This window comes from Mustela nivalis (genome assembly GCF_964662115.1).
Source record: "Mustela nivalis genome assembly, chromosome: 12".
Lineage (NCBI taxonomy): Eukaryota > Metazoa > Chordata > Mammalia > Carnivora > Mustelidae > Mustela > Mustela nivalis.
The window spans coordinates 6135781-6154501 of record NC_139031.1 but is presented as its reverse complement, the minus strand read 5'-3'; the positions used below and the strand labels follow the sequence as shown (position 1 = coordinate 6154501).

General features: G+C 63.7%; 1 protein-coding gene across 1 annotated transcript in view; it reads left to right on the top strand.

The window, feature by feature from the left end:
* LOC309845472 (SCO-spondin-like) overlaps positions 1 to 18721 on the top strand; it is a 53277-nt gene that overhangs the window by 26539 nt on the left and 8017 nt on the right. Inside the window, exons 51-85 of the mRNA XM_082693505.1 lie at positions 33 to 155; positions 296 to 425; positions 508 to 633; positions 781 to 872; positions 1837 to 2010; positions 2333 to 2497; positions 3239 to 3491; positions 4497 to 4543; positions 4693 to 4863; positions 5157 to 5288; positions 5530 to 5675; positions 6992 to 7086; positions 7707 to 7759; positions 7925 to 8131; positions 8257 to 8427; positions 8530 to 8609; positions 9639 to 9808; positions 10335 to 10381; positions 10495 to 10686; positions 10777 to 10947; positions 11208 to 11408; positions 11741 to 11837; positions 11947 to 12146; positions 12504 to 12670; positions 13927 to 14087; positions 14271 to 14494; positions 14620 to 14661; positions 14833 to 14988; positions 15498 to 15707; positions 15871 to 16038; positions 17085 to 17216; positions 17304 to 17550; positions 17816 to 17968; positions 18049 to 18095; positions 18285 to 18629. Of these exons, the coding sequence (XP_082549631.1) occupies positions 33 to 155; positions 296 to 425; positions 508 to 633; positions 781 to 872; positions 1837 to 2010; positions 2333 to 2497; positions 3239 to 3491; positions 4497 to 4543; positions 4693 to 4863; positions 5157 to 5288; positions 5530 to 5675; positions 6992 to 7086; positions 7707 to 7759; positions 7925 to 8131; positions 8257 to 8427; positions 8530 to 8609; positions 9639 to 9808; positions 10335 to 10381; positions 10495 to 10686; positions 10777 to 10947; positions 11208 to 11408; positions 11741 to 11837; positions 11947 to 12146; positions 12504 to 12670; positions 13927 to 14087; positions 14271 to 14494; positions 14620 to 14661; positions 14833 to 14988; positions 15498 to 15707; positions 15871 to 16038; positions 17085 to 17216; positions 17304 to 17550; positions 17816 to 17968; positions 18049 to 18095; positions 18285 to 18629 (5295 nt within the window). The remainder of the gene's footprint in view (positions 1 to 32; positions 156 to 295; positions 426 to 507; positions 634 to 780; positions 873 to 1836; positions 2011 to 2332; positions 2498 to 3238; positions 3492 to 4496; positions 4544 to 4692; positions 4864 to 5156; positions 5289 to 5529; positions 5676 to 6991; positions 7087 to 7706; positions 7760 to 7924; positions 8132 to 8256; positions 8428 to 8529; positions 8610 to 9638; positions 9809 to 10334; positions 10382 to 10494; positions 10687 to 10776; positions 10948 to 11207; positions 11409 to 11740; positions 11838 to 11946; positions 12147 to 12503; positions 12671 to 13926; positions 14088 to 14270; positions 14495 to 14619; positions 14662 to 14832; positions 14989 to 15497; positions 15708 to 15870; positions 16039 to 17084; positions 17217 to 17303; positions 17551 to 17815; positions 17969 to 18048; positions 18096 to 18284; positions 18630 to 18721) is intronic.

The window sequence follows — 18721 nt, the reverse complement described above, 5'->3', positions numbered from 1 at the left end:
ACGCACCCCACCTAGCGTCCATCTCCCGCCAGGCTGTGGGCCGGGCCGAGTGCATGTTAGTGCTGAGCTGTGCCGGAAGGGGCTGGTGCCACCGTGTCCGCCCTCCTGCTGGGACCCGGAGGCCAACAGAAGTTGCAGTGGGCCCTGTGTGGAGGGTGAGGCACACCCAGCAAGCAGGAATGGGGCGGGCAGAGCCCTCAGGGGGAGCGTGGGGTGCTCGGAGGCCCTCCGTCTCCAGCCCCCCCTCCCCATTCCTCCCTTCTTGGGGCTGAGTGCCCTCCTGGCTACACCCCAGGATGCCGCTGCCCCCCTGGGCTGCTCCTCCATGGTGCTCGCTGCCTGCCGCTCTCCGAGTGCCCTTGCCTCGTGGGTGAAGAGCTGAAGAAGCCGGGGGCGCCCTTCGTCCTGGACAACTGCAGCCGCTGGTGAGGGTGTCTGCCGTGGTGGGGAGGACCTGGGTCAGGCCACCAGCCGGTCAGACCTCCTCTGCCTCCTCCTCCCCTGCAGCGTGTGTGAGAACGGGGCCCTGCTGTGTGAACCCGGGGGCTGCCCCGTGCCCTGCGGCTGGTCGGCCTGGTCCTCCTGGGGTCCCTGTGACCGCTCCTGTGGCTCTGGAGTGAGGGTCAGGTTCAGGTGCGCAGGGTGGAGCTATTGTGGGGGTGGGGTGGGGGAGTGGGGGAGGAGGAAGGGAAGGAGGCGGCACAGGGAGCCCGGTCGTTGGAGGACAGGGGTGCGGGCAGGAGAGGAGCAGGGCTGTTCAGGGGATGCCTCTCCCCCCAGATCCCCTTCCAACCCTCCGGCTGCTTCCGGGGGTGCCCCGTGTGACGGCGACAGACAGGAGCTCCAGGCCTGCCACGTGGAGTGCAGGACAGGTACGGCCAGGAGCTGGGACAGGAGCCAGGATGCAGGAGCCTGCTTCCCCCTCCCCTCCAAAGGACCACGGGCTCTGCCCCCCCCCCCCGGGCTTGCCTCCCTCCTCTCAATTGCTGCCCTAGGAACACAGCACGATCTCCGGGGCCACTGGTCACCTGCGTGGTGGTCAGTGTGGCCTTCTGGTCTCAGAGGCAGCTCTGGAAGGAGCCTTGGTGCCAGGGGCCTTGTCGGGGACCAGACAGAGGGTGGGGCCCAGGCAGCATCCTCCTCCCACTCAGACAGCCCGGGTGCCATCAGCAGGCAGGTCTTGGGGGAGCAGGGTGTCTGAAAGCGGGTGAAGCTACTCCTCTGGCCAAGCCTGTGAGGCTGGGGCAGGGCAGGGTGGCAATCAGAACACAGACACCAGACGAAGGAGCCCAGACTGTTTCCCGGGGTCCCCTCCAGCAGAGCAGGTGAGGCAGACACTGCCGAGCAGGCGGGGCCCAGGGAGGGTGAGAAGAGGAGTCGGGGCGCGGTCAGGGGTCCGTGGGTCTGGGCCAGGCTCTTGCAGCAGGGGTGGGAAGAAGGGGCCAGCGGAGCATGTTGTCCGACTGACAGGTGTCTGCGGGGTCTTGGGCTCCCAGCGTTGAAGCTGAGTGAAGGACCGGTGTTCAGAAGACTCTGGAAGTCTTGATCTGGGGGAAGATGTGTGGGTGGGTAGGGGACATGAGGTGCAGCTGTGCCCACAGACGGAGGTGGCCTGGGCTGGAGCTTGACTAAGCAGGAGGTTGTGCTTTGCGAGTGAGACCTGGCCCCGGGCTGGGGTCCCAGAGGGGCCGAGACCACGCCTGAGCCCAGAGAGTCACTCCCCGTCTCCACGAGTCCTTCCCTGGCCCCCACAGCTTCTCAGCCCCGACCCAGCCTCCCAAGCCTCCTAGCCTTGCCAGGACCCCTGTGTGGAAGGCCTGCCCTTTCCCCCTCCAGAGCGGCTGGGCTGGAGCTCCTGGGCACCCTGGTCCTCCTGCTCCCAGAGCTGCCTCGCCGTGGGAGGAGGCCCTGGTTGGCGCAGTCGTTCCCGGTTCTGCCCCAGTTCCGGGAACACGTCCTGCCCAGGAGAGGCCACCCAGGAGGAGGCCTGCAGCCCCCCTGTGTGCCCAGGTATGTCCCCCGCTGTCCCGGGAGTGGCTGGGGCACCAGGATAGGATGAGGAGCAAAAGGGAAGAATGACCCTTGCGCAGGTTCTAAACACCTGGGGCGTGGGGGGCACAGGGACTAGAGCAGACCTGTTGTCCCGAAGCGTCTCCTCTGCCCCCGGCCTGTGACCGACAGGGTGGGTGTCGCCTGAAGGGGTGTTTGGGCCAGCCCAGGGTGGGGACGCAGCGGAAGCTGCAGTTAAGATCCTGCACAGGGCACAGCCCAGCCGCCTGCGCCCCACCCCCTGCCCACACCTTCGCCGGCGCCCACCGTCTCTTTCTGACAGTGCTAAGCGCCTGGGGTCCGTGGGCTCCGTGGTCCGCCTGCTCGGCCCCCTGTGACGGAGGCGTCCAGATACGTGGGCGCAGCTGCTCTGGTTCCACTCCCGGCGACCCAAAGTGCCAGGGACCTCACAGCCAGACCAGGGATTGCAACACACAGCCCTGCGCAGGTGCCAGCCTCTACCCACCCCTCCCCCTTCTCTATCAGCCATGCCCAGTCAAGCCCTGGGGGATGCAGACCTCTCTTTACCCGACCTTCCCACAACTGAGCTAACGGGCTGCCGAATTTCCTCGTCTTTCTCCTCTGGCTCCTGTACCCTGGGCACCAGGCATGGGCTGTGGCCCAGGGCTCAGGCTCTTTGCCCCTCCCCGCCCAAGGTCTCCTTCGAAGGCCTGTGGCTCAGAAACACAAAACCACTCACTGCAGGAATTGCGAGAAGCAGAGCCTGCCTGTCTTTAGAAGCCCCTGGCCCCGTCTCCCTCACCTTTCTCCATTGAGCCCCATCCTGGCCCAGGGACTGCTCTGCTTTCAAAGACATTTGTGTTGGGGGAGCCTGGGTGGTGTCGTGAGTTGAGCGTCCCACTCTTGGTTTCGGGCCCTGGAATCGAGCCCTGTGTCAGGCTCTTAGCTTAGCACGGAGTCTACTTAAGACTCTCTCTTCCTCCCTCTCTGTTCCCCACCCCCTGCAAATAAAAATAAATCTAACAAATAAAAAAAATAAAAGGATGTTTGTGTCAGAGTTAGGCAAAGCTGTGAATCTTTCCTGGTGCAGGAGTGAGCCTGCACAGGAGGGAGGTGGGAGGGGCTTCCTCTGGCTTCTTGGTCCCCTGCCTGCAGCTTCCTCTTGCCCCTCCCTCTCCTGACCCTTTCCTCCTGCCCATGCTGAGACCCACTCTGTCTTCCCGTCCAGCTCAGTGCCCGGGGGACATGGTGTTCCGCTCCACAGAGCAGTGCCAGCGGGACAGGGGCCCCTGCCCTCAGCTGTGCCTGGCTCAGGACCCTGAGGTTGAGTGCACCAGCTTCTGCACCTCTGGCTGCACCTGCCCGCCTGGCCTTTTCCTGCACAACGCCAGCTGCTTGCCCCGCAGTCAGTGCCCCTGCCAGCTGCGTGGGCAGCTCTACGCCCCGGGAGCACAGGCTCAGCTGGATTCCTGCAACAACTGGTAGGCCACCAGCGTCCGGCGGGCATGGGGGACGGGGCTTGGTGGCCCAGGGCTGGACAGGCGTGGACACCCACCCTGGGGGTCGGTTCACCTCCATGGTGCCAGGCCTGGGCCCCAGGAATACCAAAGCCTGCTCTCCAGGCTGGGCATCGGTAGGGAGACTGAGGCTCAGATCAGTGCGGAGATTTGTGAAGGAAGCAGGGGCTGGAGAGGGTCTTCTAGCCCCCCCTCCAGTCACCTGGGCTTCCCTTTCCTGGATGTTCTCTACCTGGGATCCCCTTGATTTCTGCTCAAAAACCTTGAAGCTGACACTGGGCTCTTCCAGCAGGGGGCGTCCTCCCCCTTCCTCCCCACATTCTTGTTTCTTTTTTTCTTTTTCTTTTTTTTTTTTTAAAAAAACTTTCCATTCATTTTCTCCATTCTTCATGTTCCTCTTCCCAATCCCGTGCCCCCCCCCCCACTCTCCCCTACACGCTTCCTCTCCTCTGCCCCTTTTCTCTTCTTCTTTTTCTTTCTTAGATTCTTTTTCTGGAATTTCCAAGTATTTGAGCGGTGGGCTTCAAACCACTGGAGAGAAGTAAAAGGGAAGGAAAGTGCACAGTTCTTCCCAAGAGGCTCAGGCTAGGGTCTTCTCTTTCTAAATCGCTCCTACCTGGCCCTAAGGAGCTGTTCAAAGTCCTTTCCAGACTGTAGTAACTAGCAACAGAATGAAATACGTAAAGGTGAGTCTTTGATCAGACTGAGTGAGGAAGCACAGCACAGTGCCCGGCAGCGGGGAGCCCATGGAGGGCGGGACTGGGTGGGAGGGACCGGAGGAACAGCCTCGGTCACCTCCTGAAGTTCGAGGGGGACACGGACCAACTTGCTTTACTTTCTAGATCGTCCCTCAGGTTTCTCTTCTGTGCGGGGGGCATGGTGGTGCTGGCCGTGTCCCCTTGGGGACAGGTGCACAGAGCCCCACGGGGCAGGGCCTGACTGTGGCCCTGACGGGGTCTCTCTCTGCAGCACCTGTGTCTCTGGTGAGATGGCGTGCACCTCAGAGCCCTGCCCAGGTACCCCCGATGCCCAGGAATCTACAGTGGGTCCTCAGGGGTGTAGAGGATGCTGGCTGTAAAGGATGGTGCTCTGGGGAAGCTGGGGCCCGGGCACAGCTTGGCCTGGCTTCACAGCCCCTGTGCCCCTCCCACCCCCACCCCGGCAGTGGCCTGTGGCTGGAGCCCCTGGACCCCGTGGAGTGTTTGCAGCCGCAGCTGTGATGTGGGCCTTCGGCGGCGCTTCCGGGCAGGCACTGCGCCCCCCGCTGCCTTCGGGGGTGCTGCGTGCCAGGGCCCTAACATGGAGGCTGAATTCTGCAGCCTGCGGCCGTGTCGGGGTGAGAGCTGGGACCAAGGCCCCCAGAATCCTCTGGACAGGAGCCAGTAACACCCCCAGTCACTTCCCCTAGACCCCAAGAGAGGTGCAAGGATTTACCCTTAAAGACGCCAGGAAGGTCCCCAGAGAGCCCCAAGAGTCATTCCCCGCTCTGGGCTGAGAGGGAGTGAGGCCTCCTGCGGTGGGCCATGATGCCGCGGGTGTGAGAAGAGGGGGCCCTAGGGTGTCTGGGTGGAGGCGGGGGTGTGGTGGGCATGGGAGGTAGGGCTTGCAGTGACCTGACTGCCACCCCAGGTCCCAGTGGGGAGTGGGGCCCCTGGTCCCCCTGCTCTGTGCCCTGTGGCGGCGGCTACCGGAACCGCACCCGGGGCGGTGGCCTGAATGGCCGTGTGGACTTCTCTGCCTGTGGGCTGCAACCCTGCGCTGGTGAGGACCGTGCCCACCTGCCACACTGTTCCCCGACCCTCCATAATCATCCCGCCCAACCCAGGGTCCTGTCAACCTCTCCCTGTCACCCCAGAGACCCCTCTCTCAGAGCTCCTATGGGTTCCTGCGACCCCCTCCCCCGCCACTCCGGCCACACTTAGAACCAATGCCTCTCCTTGGTGGGGAGCCTGGGGCAGAGTTGACTGTGCCTGAGCTGGGCTGTCAATTCCTGTGTCCCCAGGGCCCGTGCCTGGCATGTGTCCGAGGGGCAAGCGGTGGCTGGACTGTGCCCAGGGCCCTGCCTCCTGTGCGGAGCTCAGCGCCCCTCAAGGGACAAACCAGACCTGCCTTCCTGGCTGTTATTGCCCATCTGGGACTCTCCTGCTGGTGAGTGTCTTCCCTGACCTGACCGCAGGACCTGGGCAGGGGCAGAACCAAGGTCATGGGGCTTCAGAGTCAAGGGAAAAGCACTGAATTCACGGGTCACGGCTCCATCTGCCAGCAGCCAGCAGGTGACCCTGCATGAGTCACATTCATGCTTCCATGAGCCTCTCTTTTCCTATTTGTGAAATGATGATAGGTCGAGAAGATCTTTACAGTTCGTGCCTACCTGAGCGCTCTGTTCTCTTACGTTATTGGCTTTTTATCGAGCGCCTGGCCTGCTTAGTCATAGGGGGGCTACACCGTGGGGAGGAAGTAGACTCTGCCCTCCAGGAGCCTCTAGTCTGGGGAAACCAGACCAGAGCACCTAGAATGAAGATGGGACCATCCCCACACAGGAACTGAGCTTTGCATAGTATGGAGCTCGGGAGGCAGCCTGGCAGGGGCTGGGTCAGTGGCAGCGGGCTTCCTGGAGGAGGTGTTCCTGACTGGACTGTTGGAGATTGCAGGGTGTGGAGAGCTAGAGGTGGCACTACTGTTGGAAGGCAGTGGGAACCAGGCTGGAAGTGAGGCAGGGGCCATGGAATCTGGACAGAAGCTTGTACGGCAGTGGGGAGGGCTTAGAGAGGTGCCGCTGAAGCCGGGGCTGTGGGCAAGGGGCCGGACTCCAGTGGGGTCTGAGTTCAGATCAGACTGTTCTACTAGGAGCTCTGTGACCTCGGGCTGTGTAGTCTTGTGCCTCTGTCTCTTCATCTGTCAAATTGAGGTGATAACGGGCCTCACCTCACTCAATGGCCTCACCATTGAGGTGATTACGTACCCTCACCAACGTGGTATGTAAAAGGCTGTGGTACCTCCCAGGACCTGGCACCCACCTCAGTACGTTTGACTTTGAATCATGTGCTATTGGGTGGCAGTTTCTTAAACTTTTAGACAGTAGCAACTTTTGTCCAAATTCCATGTATGTGTAACTTCATCAGTTTCTCTTTTCTTGATGAAATGTGCAATTGTTTTTTAAACACTGTTGTCCTACACATCACAAGGTGCGTGTTCTGTTAGCTGGTTCCAGGGGCGTTTGACAGTTCAGTCCCTGTCCTGCAGTCGGAGATGGCCTTTCGCTCCAGAGACTGGGGGTCCACGCCCCTCGCCACGGTTCCCATAACCGCTGGTGGTGGTGGGAGCAGGAGGGCTGATTGTGGAAGGAGTGTGGGTAGTGTTGGAGGGTGGGAGCCTGGGAAGGGGTGCTGGGTTCTGACTGTGGGGAGCAGGCCGGACCAGACCCACCTGGAATCCGGAAGATGATGGAAGGTTTTTGGTTCCAGAACAACGTGTGCGTGCCCTCCCAGGACTGCCCCTGCGCCCATGGGGGGCGCCTTTATCCCCCGGGCAGTGTGGTGCTTCGTCTCTGCGAGAACTGGTGAGGACCCCCCACCCGTGGCCGTGACCCGTGAGCACCTTGCTTCCCCCCTCAGCGCCCGGGGATGCCGGCCTCCAGTGGAGCTGTCCCTGCCCCCCAGGCAGAGCTGTCCCCTTCCCGGAGACCCTTGCCCATGCCCTTCTAGCCCATCCTTTCTCCTCCCACCTGTCTTGGTCCACTGTGCGCCGCAGACCTGGGGTGGGACCTCTCACACTCCAGGGGACCAGAAATCCCAGATCAAGGAGTCAGCAGCGTGGGTCCTGCTGCGGGCTGTGGGGCAGAATCTGCTCCAGGCCCTGCTGTTCTGTGGCTGCTGGTGATCCTTGGCTCTTGCTTGGCCTGGGCCACACCCCTGCATGCCGCCTTCCCGGGGCTCCCTCCTCACCTCGGTCCCTCGATGCACATCTGCGCTGAGTCCAGATGTCCCCTTTGTAGGACACAAGTCATGTTGGACCAGGGCCACCCTAGTGCTCTCCCTGTAACTTGAGCACCTCTGTGAAGACCTTTTCACCAAATAAGGTCACATTCTGAATCCTGGGTGTTCGGGCGTCAACGAAGGAATTTGCGGGAACACGCATCCGCCTGTGACAGCCCTGTGACCTTTTGCTGTTTTCTTCCAGCTCCTGTGTTTCTGGGCTTATCACCCACTGCACCTCCTGGCCCTGTGAGGAGGGTGAGAAGGGGGCCCCCACGCCCTACGGTGCCCCCCTGCCAGCTCCCTATCAGGGGAGGAAAGCTTGGTGGGAGTGTGGGGGGGGAGGGACGCTCTGCCTAGGCCAGTGCCTCCAGCCCACGCTCACTCCGTCCCCGCTCTGCCTTTCCCTCCTGTGCACCCCAGGTCAGCCCACGTGGTCACCCTGGACCCCATGGAGCGAGTGCTCAGCCTCCTGTGGCCCTGCCCGACGCCACCGGCACCGCTTCTGCTCCGGGCCTCCCACCATGGACCCGTCCGCCCTGGCCCTGCCATCCCCACCAACCTGGCCTACCCCACTTTGCCCAGGCCCTGATGCTGAGGAAGAACCTTGCCTCCTGCCAGGGTGTGACCGTGAGTCCCCTGGTGCCCAGGATGGTGCCCTCCGCGCTCTGGGGATACCCGCTGTCTTGTACCGGCTGGCCCCCCGCCGACCCCCACCCCCACCCCAAGAACGGCTTCCTTTGTTGTCTTCCCAGGAGCTGGGGGCTGGGGGCCCTGGGGGCCCTGGTCCAGCTGTAGCCGGAGCTGTGGGGGAGGCCTGCGGAGCCGGCTGCGAGCCTGTGATCAGCCTCCACCCCAGGGCCTGGGGGATTACTGCGAGGGACCTCGGGCCCAAGGAGAGGTCTGCCAGGCTCTGCCGTGCCCAGGTACCGGCCAGGATGGGGGGACAAGGGGCAAGGAGCATTCTGGAGAGACGGGCTGGAGTGGACCACCCACACAGCTCTCAGCCCTTCCTGTCCCTTCCCCAGTGACCAACTGCACCGCCATTGAGGGGGCGGAGTACAGCCCTTGTGGCCCTGCCTGTCCTCGCTCCTGTGACGACCTCTTGGTGAGTCCAGCTCCCTCGGAACGAACCTCCACCTGACCTCCGGCCCCAAGGGTTCCTTTTGCAGGAGGGGAGGTTACAGCTTTGGGTCATGACCCCTTTGGACCTGGGGCCGCCTCACACTGGTGGAGAGGAGTGGGATCTGTGCCCACCGGGCTGGCTCCTGTTTGTTCCAGAGGCTGTCTGAGTCTCATCCAGCAACCTTGCATTCACTATGTCAGGCCTTCCTGAATTTTATTACAAAAAGAACATAAACACCTATGAAGGAATCATCCCACTAGATCATCCTAAACACCACGAGCATTTCAGTGTGTGGACCCTGAGTGTGAGAGTACGTGTGCACGCGTGTATGCATTGGTGTGCTGGTTGGGGCGACGTCCCTCAACGCCTGGCCAGCACCATGGAGAGGGACAGAGGCACGCAGGCGCACAAGGTCCGATGGCACCAGGGAGCCTGCAGTGTGGAGAGGAACAGACCCGAAGCAGGGATGTCCGAGGGATGGTGCCATGAGGCCCTGCGCGGGCGTCTAAGAGCGGTCAGGGAGGCGCTACAGGGGCTGAGCAGGGAGGGGAAGAGTGTCTGGGCCTGACTCCTGGCTTCCCCAGGGGACCCCAGCTCCTTCCCAGGTGACCCCGTGCCCTCAGCCAGCTTTCTGTGGTGCTGTCCTAGGTTCTGGGGAGGTCTGGGAGATGCCTTGGTTCTCAGGTACTGGCCAGGTCCCCCATGGAATCCTCCACAGGGTTCACATTTGGAGGACACCCTCCCCCCAGCCACCAGGGCCTTCCTGAAGGCTCTCGTCCCCCCTCCCCACTTCTGCGCTGGGGTGGGGAGGAGGGAGAAACTGTGTTTGAAGGTAGTGTCTGTGAGCCAGAGCTCGACAGCTTCCCCGCCTGCCCCACTCTGCCTCCTTCATCTCGTGCCTCCTTCCCTTCATCTTTCCCTGTGGCTCCGCGCCCACTCCGCAGAGCACCCCTCCTAGCGCCCTCGGCCCCGTCTCCTGCTGACCCGTGCCTTCCCCTGTGGCCCCCCCAGCACTGTGTGTGGCACTGCCAGCCCGGCTGCTACTGCCCACCGGGCCAGGTGCTGAGTGCCGACGGGGCCCTCTGCGTGCCGCCCAGCCACTGCGGCTGCCTGGACCTGCTGAGCGGGGAGCGGCACCGGCCGGGGGCTCGGCGTCCCGGGCCCGACAGCTGCAACTACTGGTGAGGCGGACTCGTGGGCAGCTGCGGGGGCCTAGAGGGGGGCAGGCTGCACCTGAGCTCTCCTGGGTCTCAGCTGCTGCAGGTTAGACTCCCATGATCCCCGAGGAGATGCAGGCAGGCACGGATGGGTGGGGAAACCGAGGCAGCCAGATTGCTGTGTCTGCCCTCTGGGAGACATGGCAAGCTGCGTGTGTGCTCAGAGGGGACGGAAGGGTGGCAAGCACGGTGTTCCTCCTCACTGTCTGGCCCCTATCAGCAGCAGATGGCCTGTGGTTCATTCCCCAGTAGGACACACCAGCCAGTGACCAGCAGGGAGCCCACGGGACAGCTGAGGGGTCCCTGAATAGGACAGACAGTAGGGTCTAGATGCTCTGGAGAGTGACTGGCGGGGGCATCTGAGACCCTGAAGGGAAAGGGGAGCATGGGGGGAAGGGGAAGGGAAGAGGCAGCTTAGGAGGGGTGCGCGTGGAGGCAGGGGCAGGGCTGAGCTGCTGCTCTCCTTCCCGTGCCTGTGTGCCCTGCCCAGCACCTGCTCAGAGGGGAGGCTGAACTGCACAGACCTGCCTTGCCCAGGTACGTATGTCCCAGCTCAGAGGGAGGCGAGGAAAAGTGGCCAGGGCCACTGAGAGGGCTGGAATTGGGGAAGGCATGCCTGTGCCCCAGTGCCCTTCCATCGTCCCCTGCAGTGCCGGGTGGCTGGTGTTCGTGGTCGGAGTGGACGGCGTGCTCCCAGCCCTGCAGGGGTCAGACGAGGACCCGCTCCAGGGCTTGCGCCTGCCCCGCTCCTCAGCACGGGGGCACCCCATGCTCTGGTGAAGCAGGGGGGGCAGGGGCCCAGCATCAGAAGGAGAGCTGCCCCACCTCCCCTGACTGCCCAGGTGAGATGCCCCCACTAGTCTGCTCAAACCTCAGTGGGCTGGGCGCCTCCTAGTCCTCCTGGCACAGCTGGTTCTGTCTTCCTGGCACAGCGGATGGAGTCTGGAGCCCATGGGGACTGTGGTCTCCCTGTGACCCGTGCGTGGGGCAGTCCCAGCGAAGTCGGGAGTGTATCTGGCCCCCCACCCCTGAGGGAGGCAGGCCCTGCCCTGGGGGCTACAGGCAGAGTCGCCCCTGCCAGGATAATTCCACACAATGCCCAGGTGAGGGCTTCTGCAGAGGTCTGGGAGGGTCCCTTAGAAGGCTAGGGAGACACTGCCTCTGACCGTTGGCCCCAGTATATACCTGCACGTCCTTTCCTTCTTGGGGTGGCCCTTAGATCACTCACCCTGTAATCCTGGGGCCAGGTGGAAGGCCAGAGCTGGTGGGGGGGTGTGGCCAGAGGGCTGGCCACCTGCCTGCGGGGATCCCTCCGGCTGGGCCCCGCTCAGCATTCACTGTCTTTGCTTCCTTCCTGCCACAGACTGTGGGGGTGGCCAGAGTCTTCTCCCATGCGGGTGGCCCTGTCCCCGCGCCTGCCAGGACCTGTCTCCTGGGAGCATGTGCCAGCCAGGTCCGGCGGGCTGCCGGCCCAGCTGTGGGTGCCCCCCCGGCCAGCTGTCGCAGGATGGCCTTTGTGTGCCTCCCGCCCGCTGCCGCTGCCACTACCAGCCTGGAGCCATGGGTCAGTGCTTCCCCTTGTCCTCTGCCAGGGACCCTCTCCCCCCGAGGCGCTGCAGTGCCTGCCTGCCTGGCCTCTGCCCATGGGGCCCAGCCTGGAGCGGCAGGATGGGGACGGGCCGCCTGTCCCCTGCGATGCTCCGGGCGTTCATCTCCCGGACCTCCCACGGCGTCCCGGGCCTGCCCCGGGTTCGGGCTTCCATCTCCCAGGCCCAGGAGCACCAGGGGCTGAAGAATGATAGGGAGGGAGGTAGAAGGCAGTGGGCTAGGCGGAGGGACTCAGGGTGGGGGGCACCCTGAGCTACCTGGAGTCCCACCCCCCACTCATGCCTTCAGGGATCCCTGAGAACCAGAGCCGGTCCGCAGGGCCTGGGCTCAGCTCCTGGGAGAGGCTGGAACCCGGAGAGGTGGTGACTGGGCCCTGTGACAACTGGTGAGCCCAGGGAAGCAGGGTGGGGAGTAGGCTGCCGAGCCGGGCAGTAGGGCCCCAGTGGGGAGGTGGCCGGGGTCCTGTCTTCTGAGGTCCCCCTCCCTGTCCCCAGCACCTGTATGGAGGGCACCCTGCAGTGCCGGGAGGTGCCTGGCTGCCCTGGTCCTGGGATGTGGGGCTCCTGGGGGCCCTGGGAAGACTGCAGTGTCTCCTGCGGAGGGGGGGAGCAACTCCGCTCCCGGAGATGTGCCCGGCCCCCCTGCCCTGGGCCTGCCCGCCAGAGCCGCACCTGCCACACCCAGGTCTGCCGAGGTGAGCCCCAACCCGGTTCTGCTCTTGACGCTCTGACTTAACTCGGATTCCCATGTCGGTCTTTGACATGGATTCAGGGGTGTCTTTGACCTCTTCACCCCATCCCTGTGGGCTGCCCTCTCCCTGGAGCAAGTGCAGGAGGAAGTAGCCAGATTCAGGGAGGGGAACCTGTAGGAGGGTGTGACACTGGTCCTGAGGGGCACACCCCAGGGAGGCTGTCGTGGGTACAACTGGGGAGCCACGGGAGGGTGGGTGCTGGGGTGAGGAAGCAGGTCATGGGGGCATGGGGTGGGTATAGCAGTAACCGCTCTGGGCAGCGCGGGCCAGAGCTGGGCCTTGACCCAAGTGTTGCCCCAGAGGCAGGCTGCCCGGCCGGACGTCTGTACCGGGAGTGCCCGCCCGGCGAGGGGTGCCCCTTCTCCTGTGCCCACGTCACTCAGCAGGTTGGCTGCTTCTCTGCTGGCTGCGAGGAGGGCTGCCACTGCCCCATGGGCACCTTCCAGCACCGCTTGTCCTGTGTCCAGGTCAGAGCCCGTGCAGCGCGGAGCCCAAGGCCCCCCTCCCTCCCCTCCCCTCCACTGCCTTTCCTCCCTCTCACCTGCAGCCGCTCACCCCTGCAGAACCTGTCCTCTGGACAGCACCCCTCTCCCTCACGTGACCCCAGGCGAGTGTTTGGCCTGCGAGGCTCTCTGTAGCCTCAGCTGCCTGGTGGGTCAGGCAGTGGACAGCTGGGGTGACACCACCGTAGGATGTCCCTGGCTTCCGGAACGGGGCCTGGTCTGGGCTCCTGCTCTTCCGCAGTGGCTCTCCCTGGCGCCCGGCTCCCGCATGGCATCCAGCGAGGAGCCACCCGTGACTGGCGTGTGGCCGGGTGCTCCCCCTGCTCCCCAGGCCAATTTCCTGCCACGCCCCATGTGTCCCACACCATCCAGGCCACAGCCGGGAATTGTGGGTCCTGACTGCCCCCTGCGCCACCCCACTGGGGAAGCAAACCCTCAGCTGGACTCTGCCTGGCCCCAGATTCCTGGTCTCCTGCCATGGGGTCCAGACAGCAGGCAGGTGCCCGCTGCGCTCTGCTGAGCTCTCCAGGGGCGTGGGGATTTCGTTCCCAGTCCTTTTTTTTTTTTTTTAAGATTTTATTTATTTGACAGAGAGAGATCACAAGTAGGCAGAGAGGCAGGCAGAGAGAGAGAGAGGAGAGGAAGCAGAGCAGAATGCCAGGACCCTGGGATCACAACCTGAGCCAAAGGCAGAGGCTTTAACCCACTGAGCCACCCAGGCGCCCGTCGTTTCCGGTCTTTAATCCTAATCCTGAAGCCAGTGTCCAGTGGCTGCCCCCACCCAGAGTTCCAGAATGCCATGCCCGGAAGGGTCTGAGCAGCCACCTGCTTGACATAGAGCTGATGCTGCCGCGAGAGCCACAGGGAAGGAAAGGGACCCAGTTACCGTAAAGCTGGGAACCAGGTGTCCGATTCCTGGCTGAGGCTCTTTCCACTTCCCTGACCCCTCCAAGTCCCACCCTGTAAGGGCCTCTGCTGACCCTGCCTGGGTCCTAGCTAAGTGTTGTTTGCAGGAAAGCCTCTGGCTGTCTCGGGCCAAGCTTATGGCCACTAGTCTCTCACATTCATGCCCCCAACTCAGAGAGCCCCACTTGCTCTTCCGGGGACCCCCCAGCCTCCCATGCACCTCCTCCCCGCCCCCCTTCGCAGCAGTGCCCAGGTGCAGGGAGCCACCCTGGGCCTGTGCAATGGCCACTTCCCCTCTGCTCCCACCCTGCCAGGAGTGCCCCTGCGTGCTCACCGCGGCGCTGCTACAGGAGCTGGGAACGGCTGGCGCTGACCCTGCGGCTCGGCCCCCCATTCTGGGAGAGGGCAGTCAGACCCTTGGGCCTGGGGATGAGCTGGGCTCAGGCCAGAGCCTTCGTATGGGCTGCAGGAACTGGTAAGGGGGTGGTGAGAGTGGGGGACATTTGGAGCCCAGGGAGGGGGAGGCACTGGCTGCCCTGCCCCTGCCCAGCCAGACCGACCGTGGCTGTCTCTTCACTCTTCGGGGTGGAGACCCTTGCCCACCCCTCTCTCCCAGGGTCTGTCCTGCCCGGCCCCTCACCCCCATGCCTTTCCGCAGCTCCTGTGTGCATGGGAGGCTGTCTTGCTCCATGGCGGACTGCTCCAAGGCTAGTGATCACTTCGGTCCTTGGGGGCCATGGGGCCCATGCTCCCGCTCTTGTGGTGGGCTGGGCACCCGAACCCGCCGCCGCCAGTGTGCGCAGCCCTCCCCTGCTCCAGGCAGCCAGGGCTGCGGAGGGCCCCTCCAGGACCTCAAGTACTGCCCCAGCCCGGACTGCCCAGGTGAGGGAAGCAGGAAGGGCTAGTCTGGCTGTGCTCGGGGCCTGGACGGTTCATGGGAGACCCAGCGGAGGGAAGGACTGAATCAGGGAGTGGTGGGTTTAGAACTCGGCTTTTCTTTGGCACAGGGGCTGGAGGGTCCACAGTGGAGCCAGTGACAAGCCTTCCAGGTAGCCCAGACTCCATGGGTCCCCCCCGCCCAGGCTTCCCTTACCGCTCACACACGGCCGCCTTTTGGGAAAACAAGCCCAGAGCCCCCTCCCTCCCCAGCCCTTCTTTCTGGGAGGCCAGGAGCCCAGAGCTGACTCAACAGGAGATGCCTCTCCCTCCTCTCCCTGTAGGCGGCTGGGGCCCGTGGTCCCCGTGGTCCCCTTGCTCTCACACCTGCACAGACCCCACCCACCCTGCTTGGCGCAGCCGCACTCGCCTCTGCCTGGCAAACTGCACCAGCGGGGACCCTTCCCAGGAGCGCCCTTGCAACCTGCCCTCCTGCACAGGTGTGCCTTCCAGCCTTGAGCTCTGACCCTGACCCATGTCGGATCCCCGGCCGTCCCCTCTAAGCCCAGCATCCTCCCTCCAGCAGCTCATTCTGACCCCCAAGCCATGTCCAACCTTCCAACCCCAACATCTCATACCCTTGGAGCAAATACCGATTTCTCAGCCTGAGGTCGAGTCAGGAGTCCATGTGTGACTCTGGACCCGGAGTCCATGTGTGACTCTGGACCCGGGGTGCTCTGAACCAGCCCATGCAGCTGATGGGGAGCCCTGCCCACACGGGCCAGTCCTCCCCCGCCCCTCAGCATCCTGGTGAGTCTGGGACCGAGGCCCCGTGAATCCTAGTTGCCAAACACCCACAGCAGCCAGTATCAGATCCGAAACAAGACCCTGAAGGTCTGGAGGAGGGCCCGGTGGCCTGGGTGATGCGGGGGTCTGCACTCGGGCTGAGGCGGGGGAGTCAAGGCTGGCTCCAGCTCTCCCTTCCGTCCTGTCCTGTCCCCGCCCGCAGAGCTGCCCCCATGCTCCAGCCCTGGCTGTGTGGCTGGAAACTGTTCCTGGACCGCCTGGGCCCCATGGGAACCTTGCTCCCGAAGCTGCGGGGTGGGCCAGCAGCGCCGCCTGCGGGCCTACCGTCCCCCGGGGCCCGGCGGGCACTGGTGCCCCGACATTCTCACCGCTTACCAGGAACGCCGCTTCTGCAACCTGCGGGCTTGCCCGGGTGAGGAGGGCTGCTGGGGACCAGTGTGTGCCCTTCCCGGGCCCCTCCCTGTGGCGCTTCTGTGTTAGCGCAGGACCCTGTCCTGGTCTCCTGGTACATGGTGGTGGGGGGGCACCTGTGCCTGAGCCAGACCCCTCATGTGGCCTTTCTCTCTGCCATGCAGTGCCTGGAGGCTGGTCACGCTGGAGTCCCTGGTCCTGGTGTGACCGGAGCTGTGGAGGGGGCCGATCCCTGAGGAGCCGCAGCTGCTCCAGCCCCCCACCCAAGAATGGGGGTGCCCCCTGTGTTGGGGAGAGGCACCACTCTCGGCTCTGCAATCCCTTGCCCTGTGGTACGGCAGTGGGGACATGGCATCCCTGGTGGCCTTTGCGCTCTGCACAGCTCTTCCCTCCCAACCCTAATTCAACTCCCACCACATCTCGTGATGGAGACACTCAGTGACCAGCTGGGAAAACTAGGGCCCTGCAGGGGTAGATGGCAGGAGGCAGCGCTAGGCGGGAGCTCGCTGTGGCGGAGGCAGAGCTGCTAGGATCCATGCCCCTGCCTGCCTCCGCCCTGCACTAGAACTCGTTCTCCCAGTTTTGCCCACCCTCCAGCTCCCGAAGGATCGCCCAGCCCCACACCCAGCCCCAGCCGGTGGAGATTTCCAGAGGATTTGAGGGTTATAGTGAGGAACAAACGCGCCTGCTCCTGGCATGTGGGCGGAGCCAGACACGGCCCGCCCAGCTTTGGCTCCTTATTGGTCTTTCTTTCTTTCTTTGCTTCTTTTTTTTTTAAAGAGAGATCTTTTTTTTTTTTTTTTTTTAAAGATTTTATTTATTTATTTGACAGAGAGAGATCACAAGTAGGCAGGGAGGCAGGCAGAGAGAGAGGGAAGGAAGCAGGCTCCCCGCTGAGCAGAGAGCCAGATTCTGATTCCGGGCTCCATCCCAGGAACCCTGAGATCATGACCTGAGCTGAAGGCAGAGGCTTTAACCCACTGAGCCACCCAGGTGCCCCCTTATTGGTCTTTCTGAGCTCCCTGACCCCATGGACCTTGGTTACTCTAAGACCTTCTGCTCTCCTGTCCCCTCCAGCCGGACACGTGTAGGTGAACATGTTCTTAGATGCACAAATTCAGTCCAGCTCAGACACTTACTGGGTTCTAGGCTGGGTGCTAGGACCCCCAGGTAGGTAAGAAGGGCTCCCTGTCTTGCAGAACATCCCAATCCCAGGGGTCTCCCCAAGGCCCCATGTTTCCATGGTCACCAAAATGGGGAGAAGGATGAGAGTATAGCTTCGTGGAGGTTAAGAGTGGTTCCCCGGCAGGCAGACAGAGGGCTTCTGAGCCCCGGCGCAAATGAGCCCTTTTGACTCTGGTCCTTCCCCTCTGCTTAGAGGAGGGCTGCCCAGCAGGCATGAAGATGGTCAGCTGTGCCAACCGCTGCCCCCGCCGCTGCTCAGATCTCCAGGAGGGGCTCGCGTGTCAGGACGGCCAGGCCTGCCAGCCGGGCTGCCGCTGCTCTGACGGTAGGGTGGGGGCGGCCCCACGGTGCGGTAGGAAGGCAGGTGGGACCCGGGTGCCGGCACAGCTCTGGAGGGCTGCCTCCCCCACAGGCTTCCTGGAGCAGGACGGTGGCTGTGTGCCGATTGGGCACTGTGAGTGCACAGATGCCCAGGGCCAGAGCTGGGCCCCGGGCAGCAGGCACCAGGAGGCCTGCGGCACCTGCACCTGCCATGCGGGGCGGCTCTCCTGCACAGCTCAGCCCTGCCCGCCACCTGCGCACTGCTCCTGGAGCCGCTGGTCAGCCTGGAGTCCCTGCAGCCGCTCGTGCGGGCCTGAGGGACAGCAGAGCCGCTTCCGGTATGGGGCTGGGCTAGGCTAGCGTCACCTCCCCCAGCCCCAGTCTCCCACGGCCTGGACTCAGTCTCCCTCTCTGATACAGAGCTCCTGGATCCCGCCCCCCCGGTGGCACATCCTCTGTGCCCTGGCCCCAGCTTTTGTCCCTGGTTATCCTTGCTTTCTTTAGCCACCCCAGGTTTGTGTGTCACGTGTGTCACCAGGAGATGGATGAGTGGTGAAGGCCCTGGGGCCACCTCTCAGCTTCTCTGCCCTGGGCCCCACCCAGGTCCTCCACATCGGGCTCATGGGCCCCGGAGTGTCGGGAGGAGCAGTCCCAGAGCCAGCCCTGCCCTCAGCCCCCGTGCCCGCCCCTGTGCCAGCACGGTGCCCGCCTCCACACTCTGGGGGACAGCTGGCTGCAGGGCGAATGCCGACAGTGGTAAGCCTGGGGCGGGAGGGGGGGGGTCTGTCAGGTCCTGCTGGGGGACAGCAGACCTGAGTCCAGCTCCCTCCCCTCAGCTCCTGCACCCCAGAGGGCATCATATGTGAAGACGTGGAGTGTGCAGGTTTGGGGTTTCATCCCAGTCCCCCCCTCCCCCAGCCTCAGGCAGCCATTTGCTTGCTCCCTATCACATGTTCCTCCCAGGAGGGAAGAAAGGGAGGTGCTGCCACTCCCTCTGCCATGAAGGGCCCAACCGTCCCTGGGGACCTCTGCTCCTTCTGGCTTCTCTAACCTCACCTGTGCCCTCCCACAGTACCTGGGGCCTGGACGCTCTGGTCCCCCTGGTCTGAATGTCCTGTCTCCTGTGGAGGTGGAAACCAGGTTCGTACCCGGGTCTGCACGGGCTTGGCCCCCAGCCACAGGGGGACCCCCTGCGTGGGCCCTGACACCCAGACGCAGCGCTGTGGTTGGCAGCCTTGCCTGGGGCTGCTGGAGGCTTGCTCCTGGGGCCCGTGGGGACCCTGTTCCCGCAGCTGCGGCTCAGGCCTGGCCTCCCGCTCTGGGTCCTGCCCCTGCCCACTGGCCGAAGCTGATCACACTTGCAACGGCACATTCCTGCACCTGGACACCCAGGCCTGCTACCCGGGGCCCTGCCTGGGTGAGTGTGCACTGGGCAGCAAAAGCCCCCTGCCCTGATTTCCTGCCTCAGGAAAATTCAGGGAGTAACGTGGCTCCCCAAAGCCCAGATTT